The 24434-nt window shown below is 35.6% G+C and overlaps 2 protein-coding genes across 2 annotated transcripts; one reads left to right on the forward strand and one right to left on the reverse strand.

Moving 5' to 3' along the window:
* Positions 1 to 8264: 8264 nt before the first annotated feature.
* On the reverse strand, positions 8265 to 8714 carry LOC102661617 (uncharacterized). The gene has a single exon (XM_006589883.1). The coding sequence runs from the start codon at positions 8712 to 8714 to the stop codon at positions 8265 to 8267; it is 450 nt and encodes a 149-aa protein (XP_006589946.1).
* Positions 8715 to 14604: 5890 nt separating this feature from the next.
* Positions 14605 to 18158, forward strand: LOC100794053 (uncharacterized). Its single transcript, XM_041006193.1, has 6 exons — positions 14605 to 14737; positions 14812 to 15014; positions 15195 to 15249; positions 15377 to 15602; positions 17707 to 17778; positions 17984 to 18158. The coding sequence occupies exons 1-6, from the start codon at positions 14605 to 14607 to the stop codon at positions 18156 to 18158; spliced, it is 864 nt and encodes a 287-aa protein (XP_040862127.1).
* Positions 18159 to 24434: the final 6276 nt, after the last annotated feature.

Raw genomic sequence — 24434 nt, forward strand, 5'->3', positions numbered from 1 at the left:
TTCATTTTTTCATTTTGTCAAATCCTTGCCAAAGCTTTCAACCTTTTATCTTGTCTTGTGAAATCATTCAAGTTCTGCAGCATACTTATGCTGTTATGCATAGAACATTAGCGTTACTAGTATCATTATTAAATTTCATTATCATCAATAGGAAATTCTAAATTGAAATTTCGTTACTATTATTATCTTACCAATATTAAACGCATAAATCCATAATATTCATAAATTTGAGGATGAACTTTTGAAATTGTTTTCATTGTTTATCATTAGTCAGTTGGTTAATGTATCAGCTGATAACTATTTCAATTTTTACTGGTACATTTCTAACTGGAGAATCGATATCATTGTTATGCACCTTGACACATGGAGTTTCTATTGGCAATAGACTTCAATGAGGGTGAGTTGGGCAAATGCAACCAGACAACCAGTTGGTTTTCCATCTTAGGTATTCACAAATGACTCGACTTCTTGTGGTTGTGAGTTGAGGTTACATCCAAAGTTCCAAATAATGACATCAACTATTAGTTTGGCGTATAGCATATGAATATATGAATGGATATATTTTTCATGTTGATGTTTGGTAAAAAATATACTCTTGTCTCCATGAAGTTTCTTTGAACCTTCGGTTTCTCTTTTCAGCTGATATATGGGGAATGAACTAGGAAAAGTAAGTTTGTACTTTCATCACCTCAAAAAGAATAATATATGACAATGTTTCTCCCCTACTCCTTGCCCCTTTTCTTAGTGGCTTCACCCCATCCAAAATAAAGAAAACCAATAATTTTATACAAAAAAGATTGCATGCCAGCAATATTGTCTTGCACTTGACAATAATTCCATGATATTTCTGAATGTGTCCATATTTCACATTTAAAATATTTGTTACTATTTCTTTGAGAAGAAACTCTAGAGGTATGGTACTAATGCAACTTTCACTTATGTCACTAAATCTTGTGACTATTCCCCTAATGAACCTAGATTTTTTTGGTTTGGGGGTTGGGAGGGAGAGGTTCAACCATTGCATATTAATGAATCTAATGAAATAATATGAGAAGCTCTCTCTCAACTTGCCTTCAATCGAGAGCTTTGTCAGAGTCTCAGTTGCTATTTTCGACATTGTTTACATCAAAATTCAAATTACCACATGATGGTTTAGAACTCAGATGTATGCCAAATTCAAATTTTTAAAGTACATAATTTTACTATTCCTAGTGAAGAATGGTTTGGGAATACCATTGTGTTTTGTCATTTTAATTCTAATTTGTGTTTGAAATTAGTCTCATGTATGTACTTTTTTCATCTTAGGACCCTTCTGAATTTGAAAGTTGTTGGGTGGGGGAAGCTCTATTAGTACTTTTTTTTCCATCCTATGTACTTGTGGGTAATTCTTTTTGTAATTTGAAAACCATTGTTGTTTATTAAGCTCAGAGACAAGATTTTACATGCTTTTTTTTAACATTTACATAGTTATAAGAATGTTATCACCAAAGCATGGCCAATCTTGTTTCAATTTATGCAAACTAGATTTTTAGTTCAATAATCTTGAGGTTCCTTTTGTTCTATGTTAGTTTTGTCACAATCTTTAATTACCTTTCATGATCACAGGTTGTGTGAAATATGTGGTGAGACTGCAAAAGAAGGTTTGATTTTATGAGGTGATGCTACGTGACAATCACATATTCATTTCTCCAAATAATTCAATTAATTAATGAACATTTTATATTTATTCTATTTCCAATAAAATCTTTAATCAATTCAATTGTACTTACCAAAATCTAGAATTGATCAACATTAGGGTCAATGTGGCCAACAAGGGCTCCACGATCCCGTACGTCGATTATAATTACCCTTTGTTAGGAGAACACGAGGGAGGGACCTGCAAAACAAAGGACTTCAATGCTCAAGTAAGTGCGTGAGTCAGTTGAGAATGGAATCAAAAAGGTGAGATAGAACCTGGTATTTATAGAGTGAGATACGAGCTTTGAATCCTTGTTTGTAGGGGTTGTTACAGTGGTATAACAACCCTTACACATAATTCCTAGCTTGTAGATAATAGCTAGTAGATAAGTTGTGACTTATGGATAATTTGTCTCTTATAGATAGTTGAGTACTTGTTGGCCCAGTAGCCTAACACTAAGGGCGATGTGTTCGGCTCCTATGCGAGGGTGGACGTGTGTATTGGAGTGCCATGTCACTTGCCACATTCATTTTGTAGACCCTGGACAATACATAAGCCCCCCAAGCTCTAAGCCAACTGGTTGGCGAAAGAGGTTACCTAGTGTCAAGAAAGATTGTCATGTGTCGAGGGAGATTGTCTGGTGTTGAGAGTAGTAGCCCTGAAAAGTAGGAGGGTTGTGAGTTTGTCGAGCCCCTCGACCAGGACAAGTGTTTTCCAAGCTACTTATATTAAGTTGTCCTTGAATCTCCTTGCCTTCTGCTCGCGATCGTTGCAATTTCCCTTTCTCCTTTGTTTGTCTTCCTTGCTTTAAGGTACATTTTCCTTCAACCATGTCTTTCATCTTTGATTCTGCCATGGGTTTGGGCAAAAAGTGACTTTGGTGGTTTGATTCAACAACCCCTAGTGGAATGAGGGGCCATCCAATCGGCGACTCCTCCTTGGAGGGGGCACGCCATGAAACTTCTGACAGCGAGCCCACTTCCTCCGAGAGGTTAGTGGACTCGTGTCGTGTTGGCAGGGGTGTTTCTCGTCCCCGTAGAAGGGCGCGACCTTCTGTTGCATCGTTGGGGCAGTGATAAGGAGTGGCAGTGGGGATGTTAAGTCCCCCCCCCCCCCCCCCGTAGCAAGTATAGCCACAATGATGGATCGCCAACGTCCCTTCGATGCATTAGGGTGTCAACTGAAGTTGGCCAACCAAGAAGACTTCTGCAAGATGGTTTTTTAGGCTTGTAGGAGTAATGGAGTGATGATTTCCCTTTCTAAAGGTGGCATCCAGTTGTCCACCCTTCTTTCTTATGTACCGCTGTCTTTTTGAAGTTCTGGGTTTGCTTCTCCCCCCTAGACTCTTTTCAATGTGCTATGCTAGAGCATTTGAATGTGGCATCCTCCCTGCTTCATAACAATAATTAGGCGATGGTGAGGGCCTTCGAGGTCCTATGCCCCTTTTTCAATATCCGGCCTAGTGCGTTGGTGTTTATTTATTTATTTCAAATAAATTTAACGAGGAAGATAGGTTGGGTGTCCCTCAATAGTGTGCCCAAGAAGTTGTTCTAGTTTGACTCGAACGTGTTTTCAAGGTCTTTGTGATGGATGTCGTGGCAGATGGATTGCCATTGATGTTTATTTGAGATGGGGAACCCCGCTTCCCATTTTACTGGCTGTCACACCCTACCAGATTCAAGTCTTTTGATGAGGATCTGTTGACCATAGTGGAGAGGGTTGACAAGGCTATTCTAGATCAATTTTCAGTCTTATTGGATGCTCGGGCAATCTTGTCCCTTCCTTCGACGAACAATCCTCTCTCTGCCTTACATGGTAAAATGTTTTACCATGGGGGATAAACCTTGTTGCATTTTTTCTTGTTTTGTAGATATCATGGGAGATTTCGCATGGAAACCCTTAGTTAAGCCGATCGGACCTATTGGTGGTGATATGTCTTCTTTTGCTGCGAAGAATAGGGTCAACCTACTGCTAAGGTTGACCCTAATGATGATGAAGTTTTGAGGTCACTCCAATGTCTTCTTAGACCATGAGGAAGCGTGACGGCGGTGTGCCAAGCTGTAAAAGGTCAAGGGCCCTTTTCAGCCTCCGAGTCATGAAGCAAGCTATTGGGTTTATGACCAGTTTGGGTTGCCCCTCTTCAGTTGGTTCTCAAGGTCTGCCTTTGACTCCATTGGTTGTGCACGCTACAACTGCTCTTTTGGAGCCACATTCTATTTTGGCACCCTCTGCTTCTCCTTCTTCCACTATTATGACACTTCTTAGTGCTGGTGTGATGACTACAAATTTCTCAGCGGACTTGCCTCCTTCCTCTCTAGCCTTGCCAGCTTCAGTTCCTATTGCCTTGTCATGGCGACGCGTACCTCCTCTTCTCGATCAAGTGTCTACTTAGACCATGCTTACACTTCACGAGACACAAGTTCAATGTGGGGCGTGGGCTACAAACCAGAACACCGGCTTGTTGAACAGGTGGCCTCGATAACTTAAGAGGGGGGGTGAATTTAATCCCCTTTTAAATGATATGTGATAGATTTAGAATGTAGAGGAAGAAGCAACAATCAATTTAAAAATGTTCTTTAAATATGCAAGACAAAGTAAATTGCAATAAAATAAACGAGATAAGGGAAGAAATAATTGCAAACTCGATTTATACTGGTTCGGCCACTTCCCGTGCCTACGTCCAGCCCTCAAGTAACCTGATGTAGCTCCATGAGGAGCTTGTAAGCCTTGGATCTTCTTCATCAATGGAGTCCTTTGCTTCTTGAATATCAATGACAGCGGAATGGAGACGGAGGAAAGGTGATTGGAGACGCCACTTCAAGGAGAAGATTAGTCAAGAACAAGCTCACCACCATAGGAAGTCATAGATAAGAGCTTGAAGATAGGAGAAGATGAGTGGGGGGAGTGGGAGAGAAGGGGCATGAAATTTATGCCTCAAATGAGGTCTGAACTTTAAATTGTAATTTCTCAAATGATCAAAGTTGAAAAAATGCACACACAAGGCCTCTATTTATAGCCAAAGTGTCACACAAAATTGGAGGAAAATTTGAATTTCTATTCAAATTTCACATGAATTTGAATTTGAATTTGTGGAGCCAAAATTTCACTAATTATGATTAGTGAATTTTAGCTATGGTTTAGCCCACAAATCCAAGATCAAGTCCAAGATTCTCCACTAAGTGTGTTTAGGTGTCATGAGACATGTAAAGCATGAAGGGCATGCACAAAGTGTGACTATATGATGTGTCAATGGGGTGTAGCAAGCAAATTCTCACCTCCCCCTCTAAAATTTAATTGGATTGGGCTTCTCCCAATTCAATTAAATTTCTCTCCCAACACACACACATCAAATAGTGCACTTAATGCATGTGAAATTACAAAACTTCTCCTAATACAGAAACTAGCCTAGGTGCCGTAAAATACAAGGGCTGAAAAAATCCTACATTACTAGGGTACCCTCCCTACAATATGGAGCCCTAAATACAAGGCCCAAAAATAATGAAACCCTAATCTAATATGTAAAAAGATAAGTGGGCTCATACTTAGTCCATGGGCTCAAAATCTACTCTAAGGCTCATGAGAACCCTAGGGCCTTCTCCTATGTCTCTAGCCCAATCTTCTTAGAGTCTCCTAGCCATGACTTTGGTTATGGGTCCCATCCTTGGGAGGATGTCATCACAACCTACTTGAGATTTTCCACTATCCTTGTAAATCCTTTACAATCTTTGAACACACCTTGGGATCCCTCACCCTTGTGTTCGAGTTTCTCACACGCCAAGAGACAAACAATCTCCTGATTACAACTGAGTTTTATAAGATGAACAGAATGATTTCTCTCTTTTAGAGTAGATGATACAACTTGAAGATTCTAGCAAAATTCTCAATAATTTGCAAGAGTTTGGCCAAAGATGTTTAGAGAGGTTTTGAAAGTTAAGTTCTCTGAGAATTCTCTTATTTTCGAAGTAAGGACACACACACACACACACACACACACACACACACACACACACACACATATATATATATATACCCATTGTGCCTATTCAAAATAGTTTGAAGAGATATGTCTTTTCAAAAGATTTTCTGAAACTTTTTCACTAGCAATCGATTACATGACACTTGTAATCGATTACACAGTCATATCTTTGAAGGGTTGTGACTTTTAAATAGTTTTTCTGAATTTTCAATATGCCATTTTTCAAATAATTTTGTGTCGTTGGTTCATCAGTTCCAAATTTTCTATATGTCATTTTTCACAAATACTCTAGTAATCGATCACACGAACCTGGTCATCAGTTACTAGTTCAAAAAGAGATTTTTGAACTAATTTAACTTTAATAAAAGAATTTTGACAGTAAAGATTTTGAGGCCAAACTATAGCAATCAAAGTGAGATTCTTTTAACAAATTTACTAAGTCCTTATCTTAGATTTTCTTGATCTTGTTCTTTGACTTGATTCAATCCGTGCTCATCAAGTAAACTTTTGACATCATCAAAACATGCATGATATACATTCACATTCTCCCCCTTTTTGATGATGACAGCCATCTTTAGATAAGGAGTAAAGAGAGAAATAATAATATCCATTTGTGTCGTTCACTCCCCCTTGATTTTTCAATGATTTCTTATATGAAAAAGTTTAAGATTTGATGAAAATTTTAAATATAAAAACTTTTTCAATACTTTGGATTGAAAAATGGATAATGAGTCTTTTATGATGAGCCCTTGCGCCTCTTTGACTTCCATTTGGTGAAGTTTTAGAAAATTTCAATCGGTGGGTTTTGTAGAGGATTCAAATAGAAGAATTTCGCACTTTGTTTGAAGCGATTTGGTGAAGAAATGAAGAAGATATGAGGATTTGAGGTTTTTAGGATGTGGGGCGCCGTTAGAGAGACAAAGGAGAGATGAGTGTTCTGAACTTAGAGAGAGAGAAAATTTGTATTTAAAGACAGGGATGACGGAATGTAAATGATTACAAGCATTATAATGTAACTTCCTAACTATCTGGTAATCAATTATAGATCTATTGTAATCGATTACATGCTTAAGAAATAATAGACTAACCTTCTAGTAATCGATTAGGAACCTATGGTAATCAATTACAACCTTATGTTTTAATGGTAATCGATTACACCATTATGGTTCCCTGGTAATCGATTACATACTTAATGTAATCGATTACATTCCCTCAAATCATTAAATATATGAAGAGGAAAATATTATATATAATTTTCTGGGCTAGGAATCTAAAACAGATTGGTCAATAATCCCTAATTCTCATCTAATGGTAAAGAAGTTTTCTTTGGGTAGAGGTTTTGTAAAGATATCGGCCAATTGATTTTTTGTTTCAACAAACTCTAGTACACAATCACCATTTTGAACATGATCTCTAAGGAAGTGATGCCTAATTTCAATGTGTTTTGTTCAAGAGTGCAAAATAGGATTTTTGGATAGGTTGATTGCACTCGTATTGTCACAACGAATAGGAATGTGATCAAGCATTAAACCATAATCAAAGAGTTCTTGTCTCATCCATAGGATTTGTGCACAATAACTTCCAACAGAAATATATTCCGCTTCTATAGTTGATAAGGCAACACTATTTTGCTTTTTGCTATGCCACGATACTAGTGCAGAACCAATAAAGTGGCAAGTAATATTAAAGGTGTTGCTAACTCCATACTCCTCTGGGAGGTCTAGCCTATAAGCATTGTTCTTGATCCTCTCTAAGACCTGAAAAGGGCCATCACCTCTAGGGCTCAATTTGGACTTTCTCTTAGTAGGAAATCTATCCTTCCTAAGATGGAGCCAAACCTAATCCCCTTTATTAAGCACCACCTCCTTCCTTCCTCTATTGCCTTTAGCTGCATACACCTTTATTTGGTTCTCTATTTGGTTCCTAACCTCTCATGTAATTTCTTCACAAACTCTGACCTAGATACCCCTTCTTAATGTATAAAAGAAGTGTCAAGTGGAGCGGGAATTAAGTCAAGAGGCGTTAGAGGATTGAACCCATAGACAACCTCAAAAGGTGACTACCGAGTAGTTCTATGAACCCCCCCCCCCCTATTATAGGCAAAATCCACATGAGGAAGGTACTCATCCCAAGACTTGTGATTGCCTTTTAGGAGAGCCCTTAACAATGTGGAGAGAGATCCACTACCTCTGTCTGCCCATCAGTCTCTGGGTGACAAGTGGTGGAGAAAAGGAGCTTAGTTCCTAGCTTAGCCCATAAAGTTTTCCAAAAATGGCTAAGGAACTTAGCATCTCTATCAAACACAATAATAGTCTTAGGTAAACCATAAGGCCTCACAACTTCTCTAAAAAAAAGTCTTGAGATGTGACTAGCATCATCTACCTTGTGGCATGGTATGAAATGTGCCATCTTGCTAAACCTATCCCCCACCACAAAGATAGAGTCTACTCCCCTCTAGGTCTTAGGGAGCCCAAGGACAAAGGCCATACTTATATCTACCCAGGGTGCAGATGGAGTGGGTAAGGGTGTGCAATACATCACCCTAGACTTGGCTTGTAAACAAGCCATACACCTAGTGCAATACCCATGGAGATCTTTTGTCATACGGGGCTAAAAGAATTTTTCCTTGAGGGAGACAAGAGTCTTATCAATTCGAAAATGCCCCATTAGTCCACCCTCATGGCAATCCTTGACCAAAAACTTTCTAATGGATCCTTGGGGTATACAAAGCCTTCCCTCCTTGAACAAATACCCGTTAGCAATGTAGAATCCATCTTGGGCCTTGTGCCCATAACTAGCATAAATGGGAGAGAAGTACTCATCGGAAACGTGCAATTCCCTTATGTTATCAAATCCTAAAATTTGAGCTCGAAGGGAAGAAAGCAACGTGTGTCTCCTAGAAAGAGCATATGCAACCACATTTGTCTTTCCCTTTTTGAATTTGATAACATATGGAAATTTCTCTAAGAATTCTACCCATTTTGCATGCCTCTTTTTTAACTTGCATTGCCCTCTAATGTACTTAGGTGATTCATGATCACTATGAATAACAAACTCCATGGAAACAAGGTAATGTTCCCAAGTTTAGAGGGTTCTAATTAAGGCATAAAGCTCCTTATCATATGTGGGGTAGTTGAGAGCGACACCATGAAGTTTCTCACTAAAGTAAGCAATAGGGTGCCCACGTTGCAACAACACAGCTCCCACACCTACACCAGAGGCATCACACTCTAGCTCAAAAGTTTTACAAAAGTCAGGAAGAGCTGGAACGGGTGCCTTGGTGAGCTTTTCTTTGAGAAAAGCAAAGGCTTGCTCTTGTCTCTCTCCCATATTAATGCCACATTCTTCTTCACCAACTCATTGAGTGGCGAAGCAAGTGTAGAGAAATTAGAAACAAACCTTCTATATAAACTGGTCGACCCATGAAAGCTCCCAATATCTCCTACACTTTTTCGGGTGGGCCACTTTTGGATGGCCTTGATTTTCTTAGGGTCCACTTGGATCCCATTTTTGCTAACCACAAAATCTAAGAAGACTACACTATCGACACAAAAGGTGCATTTATTTATACAAGCAAATAGAATATGTTTCCTAAGAACTAAAAGAACCTACCATAGATGTCCTAAGTGATCATCTAGGTCCCTAGTATAGACTAAGAAATCATCAAAATAAACAACTATAAACCTACCTATGAACTCCCTTAGGACATGATTCATTATCCTCATGAAGGTGCTTGGTGCATTAGTCAGCCTTATGATTCATTATGCGGGGTGCATGAGTAGGCTGAACACCATATACCCTTTGGGCCTCCAAGTTCGCTCACTCGACAACAAGCGTGTGGTTTCCTACAAGATGCGTAAGCTATCTCTCTCTGTCTTATTTATCTAAAGAACACATGTATTATTTTCTTATATTTGGATGGTGGATTTTCTAATGAGGATTGCTATATACATAAATTATATACTTACATTTGTGACTCTGTTGTCTCTCCTGTTAGCCTTGGTAGCTTCCTCTTGTTCCCTTGGGGCCAACTTCAATTTTTTGCAATATAATATTTGTTAAGCTCAGATCAATTCAATTTCCTCTTTTACTTTTGTTTAGAGTTTCTTAAGCTCAACCTCATTGGATTTATTCTCATGCTGCTCGATGGAGATTCAGTAATTATTGACTCTCTTGCCATTATTATGGTCAGACTCAGTCACTCATTCCCTCTTCTTCTCAGTCTCACATCCAATATTTGGAAGATAAGTATCCTGACCCTCCTCTGCTTCCTCATGATATTCACCAAAGAGCCATCAATTTCCAAGTACTACTACAATTGTTTCAACTTTCAAAACTATATTTATATTTATTTCACTAACACTTCCCTTCTCTTCTAATCATTTTCATAGGTTGCCACTATTGTTTCCTCATCTATACAACCTTTTCAAAATTATACTATAGTTGTACATTTTAAGTTTCCTTTTTCTTTCTTTTTATTTAATAATAAAACATATGTAGATGTTACCTTATTGCTCATTTATTTCTATTTTTTTTAATCAACTTTATTCTTGATGCTAGGGTGTGTATCATGCATTTATTGTCAATTTGTTATGTTCCTTTTATATTTGTAGAAGTACATAGGGCAAAAAGTTGGCGTTGATGAAAAACTTCCTTGGACCCAAAGTGTAATTGGAAAAGGCTCCGTATGGGTGAGTTTAAATTAAAGTATCAGTGCTTCATTTCTTCCCCCTGGTAGTTAACTACTACATTTCAACTATGAAATATATTTTGTCTGCATTCTTAAAGTCTAAATTTATGTGTTTATTTAGTTTTTCAAGTATTAGGCTGAGTTAGTTAATTTCTATAGTTAGTTTTTTTTTGTTAATAACTGCTTGACAGTTTCCCTGTTAGAGTCTAAGTTATTCTTACCATTCATAATATCATGTATCTAAGGAATCCTTGTACCATTGTTTCCAATAGTGAATACAAAATTCAATTTCTTTACATCAGTTAGAATCAATAGAGATCATTTCTTTTTTCTTTTTGATTATTCAATCCCTTCAAGCTTTTCTTTGAGAACTGTCAAACATTTATTAACTGAAAACTAATAAACTAAACTTCAATATGATTTTCCTCTTTACTGTTATTTTTTTAATAAAAAATATCTTAATTCATTCATTTACTTTCAATTTAACTTTTATTTCTCTTTAATTATGCAATACAAACTATTTTTGTATTTTTATTACATTTTTAATTCACTAAAATTATACCAAAAAAGTGTGATGGTTGGAAAAATCAAAACAGAAAACTATTATAATGAAATTAGATGATATAATATGATTTGGATGTATAATGTGAGCTGAAAATGTCACATGCAACGAGGCTTCAACCACGGTGTGATCGCAAGTGCAGCATTATGTACACGTAACCAACCTAATCCCAAATATTTTTTCTTCATACTTATAATTCTATATATCGATATTTCATGGATGGATAAAAAAAGACAAAATATATTTTGTCTTTTGGCCTAGTATATGTGTTTGTTTGAACAATTGAACTAATTCAATGATATGTTGTTTAAATTAATAAAGAGATATGAAATATAACATATCAATATGAGAGTGAATAGTTAATTTTTGTTATAGTTTACTTAATAAAAAATAAAAGCAAAAAGTTTATAAAAAAAATTAGACTAAAATGATAACTTAGTTTATGTTTTGTCTTTGTTATAATAGTTATAGATTATAGAGAACGTGGTTTATTGTTTATAATTGTCAATTGTTCTCTTCGTACAATGCAAAAGTCATTAAATTGGTGATGAGTGATGACATGAAGAATAATGAAATATACTTATTAGTTAGGAGATAGATGGCACTAATTCAATTGAAGATGTTACACTACTTGTACGATGTGGTAGCAGTTGTTCTAATAGGAGCCAAGGTAATATTTTTGCTTGTATTTGTCTCTAAAAAAATTGTTCTAACAAGAGCCAATGTAATTTGTCAATGAAGGAATTGGACAAGAGGTTCTAGGCCTCCCAAACTGATACTGATTTTGGCAATGTTTCTTTCTTGTGTGTAGCTATGATGGTATATTCTAAGACAGTTCTTAACTAAAAACTGTCTTAAAATAGTACCCATCTAAGAATGTTTTTATCTAACAATTGACTTAGAATGATACTCTTCTAAGATTGTTCTTTGAAAAATCATCTTAGAAAAGGGTATCCTTCTAAGACAGTTCTTAACTTTAACCGTCTTAGAAGAGTGACATTCTAAGACGGTTCTTGTTAAGAACCGTTTTAGAAGGATACCCTTTTCTAAGACGGTTTTTTAGGGAATCATCGTCAAAAGTCAAAAATTTTAATGACATTGGCTTCAAAGATGGTTCATAGAAGGTACTTTACAATCGTCGTAGAAGACCTTTTTTCCAGTAGTGAAGTGATTGATATGATTATGATTGAGAGGTTTTTTTACTCTAGGTCAGCTAAAGGATTCCACATGGCCAACATTTTTAGACTAGGTTATTTTCCTTCCTACATTAGATTAGATAACACATGGTGGAGGGAGGGAGCAAGGTTATACAATCATTCCTTCTAGCAGGTGCCAACTATGTGGACAAATTGCAAACTATTTGGATAAAAGCCACTCTCGATCAATCTAGGTATTTTGTTTGCATGGTTTGTTAACAATCTGTTAGTGGATGTTCAGGGTTCATTGCCAATCTCAAATCTATGAACTACAAACTTTGTTTAAAGCTGTTGTAATTTTTTATTTCCTTTTTATTTTTAAAAATATGTCTTTTTGGATTTGAGATTTTATGGATTCATAATTTTATTTTTAATTGTCGCAATTCAATGACTGGAACTGAAGATGTAGGATCACAGGTTCTTTGGATTTTGTAATTTTCATATACTTTTTTTTTAAAATTTTTTCTAGTAAGAAAACGATGCCTAATGTGGTATTCATGTGTTTTGTTGCAGGTACTAATCTCAACTAAAATCAAGCACCTAATTGGTATTTAAGTAACGCAAAGCATCTAATATGATAGACATTTTGTGTAGTAACTAGTGCAAATGTTTTGATATTTAGTTTGGATGAGTCTTAGATACTTTTTGTGTAGTTATCTAGATAACTAGTTATTCTATAAAACAAACTTATATGCATTGACATATTATTGATAAATAGTCAACTCAATAATTATGTATTATTGTAAATGTTTTGATATTTTGTTTGGATGAACTTGATACTTGTTTTGATAAATTTTATAAATTAAAAAAAATTATTGTTTATCAAGTCAATTTGTATTGATAAATACAATGTAAAATTTATTGTTTATCAAGTAAAATTTTTATTAAATGAATTTTAAAAAATAAAAAACAAATGCTACAATAGTGACTGATTTTGAGACTAAGGTATTGAACTAGTCGCTAATTTATGCTATTAAATTAATGAATACTAGTGTAGTTGTTAATCATTGATAATCAATAATTGAAATAGTTGCTTAAGACCAATCACAAAAACAGTCGCTAAAGATTGATTGCAGAATCAGTCACTAAAGACTAGTCACTATGGAATAGTCACCAAGATTATAGCGCCTAAGCAAGGTTAGTCGTTGATCTATATAGCAACCCATTTGCGTACCATAGAGACTGATTAGCGACCGATTTTCCTACCATAGCGACTGACTTATCAATGCTATTCACCTATTTTCTTGTAGTGAATCTTGCTTCTATTAATGTGTTGAATGACACTCTCATCCCTTTAATCCCTAAAGTGGAACTAGTTGTGTCCATTAGCGTCTCTTACAAGACTATCACCAAAATCCTGGCTGGGTGGTAGAGACCTGTCATCGAAACTTTGATCAATCCCTATAAAAGTAGTTCCATCCCAACGGGAACAATGGTGACAATATTATCATTGCCTAAGAGATGATCCATACAATGCAAAATAAGAGAACTGGCAGGAAATGGATGATGATAAAGGTGGATTTGGAGAAAGCCTATGATAGGCTTAAGTGGGATTTTATTTACACTACTATGAAGTACATCGTTCTTCCCGAGAACATTACAAATATGGTGCGGCACTGCATTTCATCTTCAAGGATGAGGGTACTATGGAATGGTGAGATGCTGAACTCTTTCACTCAATTTCAAGGAGTCCGACAATGTGACCCGATTTCTCCATAAATATTACTTCTTTGCATAGAAAGCCTTTTTCATTTAATAAATCATGCGGTGCAACATCTGATTCAGGTATTGAGAAGTGGGCCTAATATTTCATATCTAGCCTTTGTGGATGACCTTTTTCTTTGAGCGGAAGCCAATGTCTAGCAAGCCCGAGTTATCAAGGAGGTTATTTGACTATTCTGTGACAGTTCTGGCTAGAAGGTAAGTGGGAAAAAAACTAGAGTCTTGTTCTCTAGGAATACTTGTAATTCGTTACAAAATGAGATTGCCTTGGAGTTAGGATTTCAATGCACCATGAATTTGGGAGAGTATCTTGAAGTTCCCCTCCACCACAAGCGAGCTTCAAAACAATCATTCCAGTTCATTATGGACAAAATTAATTAGCGTTTGAGTGATTGGAAAGCTCTAAATCTCTCCTATGTTAGTCCTTAGATGCTTGCGAAATCACTACTAAAAATGGCGTATTCTACCACACGTAATTAAAGTCGGTTTCTTGAAACCGTTTTTGTTTAAGGCAATGGCAGTTTTTGTAAATAGCAATAACATTTTAAAGACGGTTTTTTCCAAACCACTTTTATTTTATATTATTCAAGCACGGTTTCGAGAAAAACCGTCTTTAAACTTGTGTAATTTTGAATTTAAATGCCGACCTCTTTCTTGATCTCCTCAATCGCTTCAGTGATTTCCAATGCCTTTTTCCTTTCCCCAATGTAATGCCTCTTCCTCTTCCCGAAACTCTCTTTCTCAGACACACTCTCTTCTTCTTGCTATTCCTTCCTCGTCATGGAGACGCGAGTGTTGTCTGGCGCTGGAACCTTGTCCTCCCTCCCTCACCTCCACAAACCGCCGCGGGAGGTCGACGCCGGCCCCTCCCTCGACGCTGGACCCTCCCTCGTCGCCCCTCCCTCGTTCCCCTGTCTCCATAACCAACCAACCATACATTAACACCAACATTGAACCTCGCTCACTCACTCTCTTCATAATTTCGAGATCTGAAATCGAAACTGAAACTGAAACCGAAGAGAGAGAGAGAAAAAATGAGGGAGCCATCGTCAGTGGGATTCGAAGGCAACGACGTTGTTCCACCGCAAGCTCTTCTCCAGAGACTGAAAGACTACGATCAAGAACACGCTTTCGCCCTCTGGTACGAGCTCTCTTACGAGGAACGCGAGTTTCTCGTCAAGGACATTGAGGTAAGTTTTATTCCTTCCTATCCAATTCCCTCTCCTCCCCTCCAAATTCGCCTCCGATTCGAGTTCGGAACTTCAGATTTGCGAATCGTATTTGTCTCATTTTCCAATTTCGGATCATTTTGACCTCCTTATTGTGTGATTTTTGTTTGTTTTGTTTAATTAATATGTTGCATGTTGCAGAGTTTAGATCTTTCAAGAATTGACCGGATTATTCGGTGCTCGCTGCGATCTCAAGGTCTGGATGTTAATTAGTGATTACGTGTTTGTTAATTGATTGTATCGAATTCTTCTCTTTACGTGCATGTATGTTGATTAACGATTCTGTGTTTTGCCGCGTGTAACTAAATTGCGATTGCTTTCAGGACTGCCGGTGGCGGCCATTGAGCCTGTGTCGGAGAGCAGTGTGTCGACGGTGGTGGAGAGAAGTCAAGAGGATCGAGAGAGATGGTGGAAAATGGGATTGAAGGCCATTTCTGATGGCGAATTAGCTGTATTGCTTTTATCTGGTGGCCAGGTATATTTTATTCTATTTTTTATGAACATATACATATTCTTCTTGATGTTAGGCCAACCTGTGAGAGAGAGAAGGCACGTGTGGCTAGGTCTTTGCACGTTCCAATGTTTGTGGAGGACACTGATAACAGTCCAATAACTCTACTTAAGAAGTGGGTGCATTTTTTGTTGGTGTTAAGCAAAACTGGGTATTTTATTTATTTGTTTAGTTTTTTAATGTTTTTCATTGATGAATTAGTAGTTGTATTGTTGTGCTTTCGGTAAGATAGTTCTGCTGGGTTAAAGTAATAGGGTATTCAAGGGTAACAGAGGAGAAGACACGGTGTTGCTTTCAAATTGTACAATACTGTTGTGGATCTTCTTTCTCTTTTGTTGATTAAAGTTTACAATTTACATTAACAAATGAGTTGAACCAAGACTCCTGTTATGGATTGGAGTTTACAACTACTATGTACTAATTGCTAAGTAAGATGGTGGGTTAAAATTTTGAGGATGATTAAGTTGGAAGGTATTGGTGGTTGTTTTAGACTTGTTTTAGACTTTTGCTATAATGTGTAAAATAAACTCATTTTGTGCATGTGAAGTGCAGCAGGTGCCTTTTATCAATTGTGTAATGTCTTGTTGTCTCTTTAGTTTTGCGGAATTAATAAATTCAGATTTTAAACTAGACATTGTCATGTATACATTTGAAGGTCTTTTTGAGGCAATTTTTTGTTCTGATCTTTGAATGATTGCACTCTGAACTTTAGTTTGAGTCAAATGTTTTATAAAAAGCTAATAACAAATATATTTTTGTTGGTGGGCCCAAAGCATAAGCTTTAACCTTGAGCTAGTGTATACTAGTGCCAAAGAATGGTATGTGAGGATAACTGCATTTAGCTGATGCTGCAGAGCGTGGATTTTAGGCTGCATTGCTTGGGAAAACATTGGTGAGATTGTTTGGCTTGATGTGCTCGAGGGAAATAAACTGAAGCTCTCATTGTTATTGGTGCTCCAGTTTAGATTGCTTTTATTAAAACTCTTTAATGTCTTTCCCTATTTTAAAAGAAAAAATAATTCCTGATTTTTAATATTACTTTATTAGTTTATTTGTGACGTAGCCTCATAGCTCGAATAATTAATGGAATTTATAAATGCTCATCTTATTAAAATACAGCCTAAATATTTAGATATTATTAATTGTTAGTAACTTTTACATGAACCCTATTGGCTATTATTAAATTTGACGCTTCATTTTTTATTCTTATAAAGTGATATCATACTCCCTTTTTTCATGAAATGTGTATTTTATATATATATATATATATATACATGCTAAGGTGGAATTTAGACTAAGATTCTAGAGGTTGAAGTGTGACATGGGCTTTGCTGGTTTATAGATCTCCAAAATAAATAGTATTTATCTATGTACCTTAAAGTAAGTTAGGGATAAAAATAGCAATTTCATAGAGAATGAAAAACAATGATTTTAGAAGAGTTAAAACCAAAGTTTACTCATTTTATATAGATTAAAACAATTATTTCGTATTTCATATTTTTTTTACAGGAACTATACTTAAAAAATAACCACTCATTTTAATTATTAGACTTAAACTCATACTTAAACCTTACTAAAATTGCAAGAAATATGGATATAAGCAGTTAATGCAAGACTAATACTCTAATTGCAATACTAGCTAGTTAATACTAATACACTAATTGCAATCGTAGATCAATAGATGTTATTGTATACAGTAGTAGTTTCTAACTTAATCCAACATGATTTCATTTCTTTTATTAACAGATCTTGGAATCAGTTATTGGTTATATGATAATAAGAAGACAACGTCATTAATAATTATTTTACTGAGAGTATATATAGTGGATGTGAATTAAATTATGGATATCCTACAAGATTCCATCAACTTCTATCTTAAAAGTTTCTCTTTTTTGGTATTTAAAGTTTTGAAGGAAGCTGAATGAGTTGCAGAGTTTTGAACTAGAGTCCCTCCTTATGTCACTTGATTTTTTTTATTTTTTTTTATCAAATAAAAGGTTGGGGAATTTGGTATATTGATTCTTCTGGTGTGTTTTCCTGTAATTCCTATTGTCTCTTTGATACCCGCTTTCTTAATTGAATTTGAGGTTTTGGAATCGGCCCTTTAAATATAGTTTTTCCTATTACTTGTGTTTTTGGTAGGTACATAGAACCAGATGGACTGGAGATGCTTCTTCAAGCCCAAAACTCCCGTCTAAACTCCACAAAAAACAAGTACTCTTTTTCCCATTTCCTACACTTTAATATATTCACATGTCCATTATTTTCTAAAGTTGTTTTTAAATGTTCCTTTATCATGTTATATTTTTGGTATTTTATTCATTTGTTGTGTCATTTTCCCAATTTTTATTGACAAACTAAACAAAATGTACTAAATATTTTATATTATATTTTGAATTAAATTTAATATGTTTAAAAGTCATCTTGCACCACTTCCTGTAGCAATTGTTGGTTGTGTTCCAAAAAAAGTTCACATTGAGGGAGCTAGTGAAACAGGATTCAAGATATCATCAATTGAAATTACGGATGCTATCAAAGCTGGATTGGATGAACCTATTCAGCCAGAGCCTGTGGTATTTGTTCCTTCAACTTAATTCCTTGTTAGTTGATCCTGATTTGGCTTTAGAAGAATTGATTTTCACCTAGTGACTGATGACTTGTCGATGTATTTGATATTTGATTACATTCAAAAGTTGTTTTGTTCCCTAGAATGGCATCTATATTTTTATAACTACATATTTGTATGTAGCTATTAGATCATAACTACATATTTGTACATATACCTTGTGTAAGTGAAATGATAAATTGTTATTTAACTATTTTGATAGTTGAAATTTGACATGAGTTTATAAATTAAGTCTCATATGAGACATTACCTAGGTAGAATGCCACAAAAATTTTGCGAAACTAATAAATAAAAAAACAACATTCTACATCGGTTCTAGAGGTGTAAACGATGTAGAATGTCCATAATTCTAAGACGGGTTCTTCAACTGATGTTGTTATTCAACGACAAGGGTCTACCACCACGCATCATAACCTATGTAAAATGGCCATTAAAACCAATGTAGAAGACCTTTTTTTAGTAGTGAATCTGTGTTACAGGCACTCCTATCCTATGTCATGCAGACCTCTTTTCTCCCTAGATCCCTTTGTAGGAAAGTCCACTGGCTTAAGTAGGATAAGATTTGTCGTCCAACAGATTGGGGTGGATTGGGATTGAGAACGGCCAGAAATGCTAATCAAGCTCTCCTGATGAAAACTGGGTGGAAGATGTGCACTTGACCAAATGACATTTGGGCTAATTTTGTTAGAAAGAAATATCAATGTGGGTAATCTTGTTTGCCCATCATGGATCATAAAAAAAACATTACAAACCTTTGGCGAGGTCTTATGCATTGTTGGAATGGTATAGAAAGAATATTATTTGGAGAGTAAGGAATGGGCAAACTTTGCGTTTTTTGGAGGATGACTAGATCCTGAACCAAGGTCGGCTCTGTGATCATACAATTTGCATGTGTTTCTTTGTTGGGATAGATGGTCAGTGGGACACTAACAAGTTGTTGAGGATCTCACCTCACAACATTGTTGATGCAATCAGCCATAAATCTTAATGTCCATGGTGTACCTATGTCAACTCTTTGGTGCAGTGGTGGATAAAATTTGGTGGAGGAGAAATAAATGGCTTTTCGACAATACATTTTCCTCCGCAACGGAAACGTGGTATGAAGCTAGTTATTTTGCAAAGGAGATTCATAAGGCTGCTGATTTTGCTGATTTTAAGTAGGTGTTAGGTGATCCTGTGCAGATTCATTGCCATTCTAGAGTAGTATTCTGGAATCCCTATTAAGCTTAATTGTGATACAGCTGTGAGTAGCGATTAGAGTTGTGCAGCATGAGGTGGCATTTTTTGAGATGAACATGGGAGGTTTCTGTATGGATTCTCATCTTTGTTTGATCCTTGCTCAGTAATCCATGCAGAAATCCAAGCTATTGCTTGTGGATTAAGACATGTTCATAGTTTCAGCTTTGATAAGCGAATAATAGGATTGGATTCGAGACAAGTGGTGGATATCTCTACAAGGGCTGATGGCCAAGACCAAAATCATTTGTTAGTGGCGGAGGAAATTGTTGGACATTTTAGTGTAATTGATCTCTTTATTATGTTAAAATAAGAGTGCACGCTTGTTTTAATGTAATAACAAGATGTTCGGTTTAGGAAAATTTTGGAAGTTACATGGAAGTTACTAAAACTTCCATCAACTGTTGGAAGTTACATGGAAGTTACTAAAACTTCCATCAACGGCAGTTTTTAAAAAGGAAAAAACTTCCATCAACTGCCAAAAACCACCTGTTCTTTGATCATAAATAATCATTCTGGTTCAGAAAGCATAACGGGTGACAAAACATACAAGACCAAAACAAAACTCTTGAATTATAATCTTCTAATTTTATCCGATTGAACAATTTTGGTTGAACCCCGAAATTTGATTCAATCTGAAAGTGTTATACACGACTTCAGATTTATCCAGTATCATCTCGATTTTCAAATTAACCAACAAAAGATTGAAGTTAAATTTTTCGAGATGACGAACGATAGTTCGAAGATGACAAGCAAGTTTGCGAAGTTGGACAAGTTTGAAGGGCAGGATTTCAGAAGATGGCAGAAGAAGATGCACTTTCTCTTGACAACATTGAAGGTGGTGTATGTGCTGAGTACACCAATGCCGGTGTTTATGGAAGACGAAACTCTGGATCAAACAAGGAAGCGTTCGAAATGGGAGAACGATGATTACATTTGTCGTGGACACATTCTGAACGGTATGTCTGACTCTCTCTTTGATATTTATCAAAATGTTGAGTCTGCTAAGGAATTATGGGACTCTCTTGAATCCAAGTATATGGCAGAAGATGCCTCAAGAAACAAATTCTTAGTTAGTAATTTCTTTAATTACAAAATGATTGATTCGAGGCCTGTTATGGAACAATATAATGAACTGCTACGGATTTTGGGTCAGTTTACTCAACATGATTTAAAAATGGATGAATCCATTGCAGTTTCATCTATAATTGATAAACTGCCTTCTTCTTGGAAAGACTTCAAGCATACCTTGAAACATAAGAAGGAAGAGTTGACTCTGGTTCAACTCGGTAGTCATTTCATGATTGAGGAGTCGCTGAGGGCTCAGGAAATTGATAAAGTCAATGATAAAAACGTAGTAGGTTCCTCTTCCGTTAATATGGTAGAGGAAAGTGGAACAGTTAAGCAAAATTACAATGCTAAAGGTAACAAACGAAAATTTCAAGGAAATAAGAACAAAGGTCCAAACAAACAGACAAAATTGTCATGTTGGAAGTGTGGGAAACCTGGTCATTTAAAGAGGGATTGCCGGGTGTTCAAAGGAAAGAACAAGGCTGGTCCAAGTGGGTCTAATGATCCTGAAAAGCAACAAGGTCAGATTGTAGTGAATAATTTTAATTCGAATACAAATTCAAATTATGTATCACTAATATCTGATGCATTCTATGTGCAGGATGATGACGTTGCTTGGTGGTTTGATTTGGGAGCAACAAGCCATGTGTGCAAAGATTGTCGTTGGTTCAAGGAATTTAGACCAATCGATGATGGCTCTATTGTGAAGATGGGCAATGTTGCAACTGAACCAATCCTAGGATTAGGTTGTGTGAATTTAGTTTTTACTTCCGGAAAAAGTTTGTATTTGGATGTCTTATTTGTACCTGGTATTCGTAAGAACTTATTGTCTGGTATGATTTTAAATAATTGTGGTTTCAAGCAAGTACTTGAAAGTGACAAGTACATCTTGTCAAGACATGGTTCGTTTGTTGGATTTGGTTATCGTTGTAATGAAATGTTTAAATTAAACATTGATGTTCCTTTTGTTCATGAATCTGTTTGTATGGCCTCGTGTAGTTCTATAACTAATATGACAAAATCAGAAATTTGGCATGCTAGATTAGGGCATGTTCATTACAAAAGATTAAAAGATATGTCAAAAACATGTATGATTCCTCCTTTTGATATGAACATTGAAAAATGCAAAACTTGCATGTTGACCAAGATCACTAGGAAACCTTTTAAGGATGTTAAAAGTGAGACTAAAGTCTTAGACCTTATTCATAGTGATTTGTGTGATTTGCATGCTACTCCATCATTAGGTCATAAAAAATATCTTGTTACTTTTATTGATGATGCATCAAGGTATTGTTATGTATATTTATTAAATACAAAAGATGAAGCTCTTGATAAATTTAAAATTTATAAGAAAGAGGTAGAACTTCATCAAAATGGGCTAATCAAAACTCTTCGTACGGATAGGGGAGGTGAGTATTATGATCCGGTTTATTTTCAATCTACTGGAATAATACATCAAACTACAGCTCCCTATACACCACAATAGAATGGTGTAGCCGAAAGGAAGAATAGAACCTTGAAAGAAATGGTGAATTTCATGTTATCCTATTCGGGTTTAAGTGAAGGATTTTGGGGTGAGGCTATGTTGACAACCTGTTACTTGTTGAACCGAATTCCTAAAAAAGGAATAAGGTTACCCCATATGAACTTTGGCTAAGGCATATAGTCAAGTGTATAATGGGAAGTCTAGACACTTGGGTGTTAGACACGACATGATTCGGGAGTTAATCATGCATGGTGTGATATCAGTGGAGTTTGTGAGAACTCAGCATAATTTGGCCGATCATTTAACCAAAGGGTTAAGTAGAGATCTCGTGAAAAGGTCGGCTGTGGGATTAGGATTAAAGTCCATCTGAAATCTCTTATGTTAAGATACCCAATTCCCAGCTAATATGACATTAGGTGCTGAATTCAATGTGGAAAGCTTAACATGTAGAGATTGGAACACATCATCGAAAGTATCCCAAAAGGAATGTGTTCGGTTCTGTAAGTTAGGGAGGTTGAAGTATAACTTCTCAATGGTTCTTTTGAAAAATTGCATTTGCAGGTGCAAGAAAGAAAAGGACTACCTATATAAGCATGAAGTTTAGCCGCTTCAAGAAGCTGGAACTTGGCTTTGATATGCTTATGAAGGATAGGGACACAGGCTAATAACTAGTGTCGAGCAAGAGTAATGTTATAAACTATTGTGCAGATTATCTTCATGTATTCATTATGAATAGAAAGGGTTCAATCCTTAGTGACACCTGATATTCGAATATTTGAAACGTGTAATTTGCTAAGATGAAATTCAATCGTCACGATATTTCATCTATGCAGTAGTTTGTTGTATGTTATGACTTTGGTGATTTGATCGGTAATTACACTAAAATGGGGGAGGTTTGTTGGACATTTTAGTGTAATTGATCTCTTTATTATGTTAAAATAAGAGTGCATGCTTGTTTTAATGTAATAACGAGATGTTCGGTTTAGACAAATTTTGGAAGTTACATGGAAGTTACTAAAACTTTCATCAACGGTTGGAAGTTACATGGAAGTTACTAAAACTTCCATCAACGGGAGTTTTTAAAAAAGAAAAAACTTCCATCAACCGCCAAAAACCACCTGTTCTTTGATCATAAATAATCATTCTGGTTCAGAAAGCATAACGGGTGACAAAACATACAAGACCAAAATAAAACTCTTGAATTATAATCTTCTGATTTTATCCGATTGAACAATTTTGGTTGAACCCCGAAATTTGATTCAATCTGAAAGTGTTATACACGACTTCAGATTTATCCAGTATCATCTCGATTTTCAAATTAACCAACAGAAATCAGATGTAGGATGGAAGATTTATGTTTCTGCAAGATTGATCATGTGTTTCGGTAAGTTAATCAAGTGAGAGATTCCTTCGCCAAGTTTGGTTTAGCAAATTCTTGTAATAATGTTGTTTTTCATTCTGTTCCCCCCTTTGTTGTTGAGTTCATGGAGGAAGGACTTAAGTTGTAATGGTTTCCATCGTATAAGTTGATCTAATTCTGGCTATGGGGCGCGTTTGCCTCTGCCAATTCAGCGAAAAAGAAAAACACTTGTGAACAGATCAAAAGGATGTCAGCTTCACAAAGAGGCATTTATATATACACCATATACATTTTGTCTATCGATTATCCATTTTACCAATATTTAAGGCAGGAACATGTTTTCCAGCGGCAACTCCAATGTTTTCGTCCTTCTCCTCCTTTGTTGATGACTCACTAATAATATTCTACTATTAATGAAATCCAAAGGGCAGCACGCAAATTTAAAAACGATAAAATGGGAAACTAAAAAAAATTACACAAAGGAGACACTTGCAGAAATAACAAATTAAAAAGTAGCAATATATCTAATAAATTATCCTTCAATATATATAATTATTTTCATTTCTTTCATAAACCTTGACAATGTAACTGTGTTGTCACTACTTTTATCTTCAACTGTTTTTTATTTAAAAATTAAAATTAAAAAAACAACATTATATAAAAATACACACAGAGGGACTAAATGTCCCTCTTTCAACTAGTATAAAAGAATGACAACTTAAAAAAGATATTTTAATAATAAATATATTTTAGTAATTATAACATATTTCCAGGAAAAAATAAGTCAACATATGTGTAATCATTCCTAGGAGTATTCAAAATAATCCCAACCAATTTTAATAGTTAACCCAACACATCTTTTAATAATACCCGAAAATAATATTTCCATGTTATATTCCCAAGATTAAAAAAATTGTCCGTGAAACAAATGTTCCCTTACTCTTTTTAGTTTATTAACCAAGGTCGTAAAAACATTAATTAGTAAGAAGGTTTGATTCTATGAGATTATATGCTATTTCAAAATAAAATCTTTAATCAATTAAATCAAGTATAATACATATTGTTCTATTATAAAGCATACAAAAGTGTAA

Source organism: Glycine max, chromosome 10 (assembly GCF_000004515.6).
Source record: "Glycine max cultivar Williams 82 chromosome 10, Glycine_max_v4.0, whole genome shotgun sequence".
In the NCBI taxonomy this organism is placed as follows: domain Eukaryota; kingdom Viridiplantae; phylum Streptophyta; class Magnoliopsida; order Fabales; family Fabaceae; genus Glycine; species Glycine max.

What these genes read in the sequence shown, in the direction of transcription:
- LOC100794053 (XM_041006193.1), top strand. Translation starts at nt 14,605, where the DNA reads ATGGAGACGCGAGTGTTGTCTGGCGCTGGAACCTTGTCCTCCCTCCCT. An exon ending in CGCCCCTCCCTCGTTCCCCT is followed by an intron (nt 14,738 to 14,811) that starts GTCTCCATAACC and finishes CATAATTTCGAG; the next exon opens with ATCTGAAATCGAAACTGAAA. An exon ending in CTAAACTCCACAAAAAACAA is followed by an intron (nt 17,779 to 17,983) that starts GTACTCTTTTTC and finishes TATGTTTAAAAG; the next exon opens with TCATCTTGCACCACTTCCTG.
- LOC102661617 (XM_006589883.1), bottom strand. Translation starts at nt 8,714, where the DNA reads ATGGAGTTTGTTATTCATAGTGATCATGAATCACCTAAGTACATTAGA.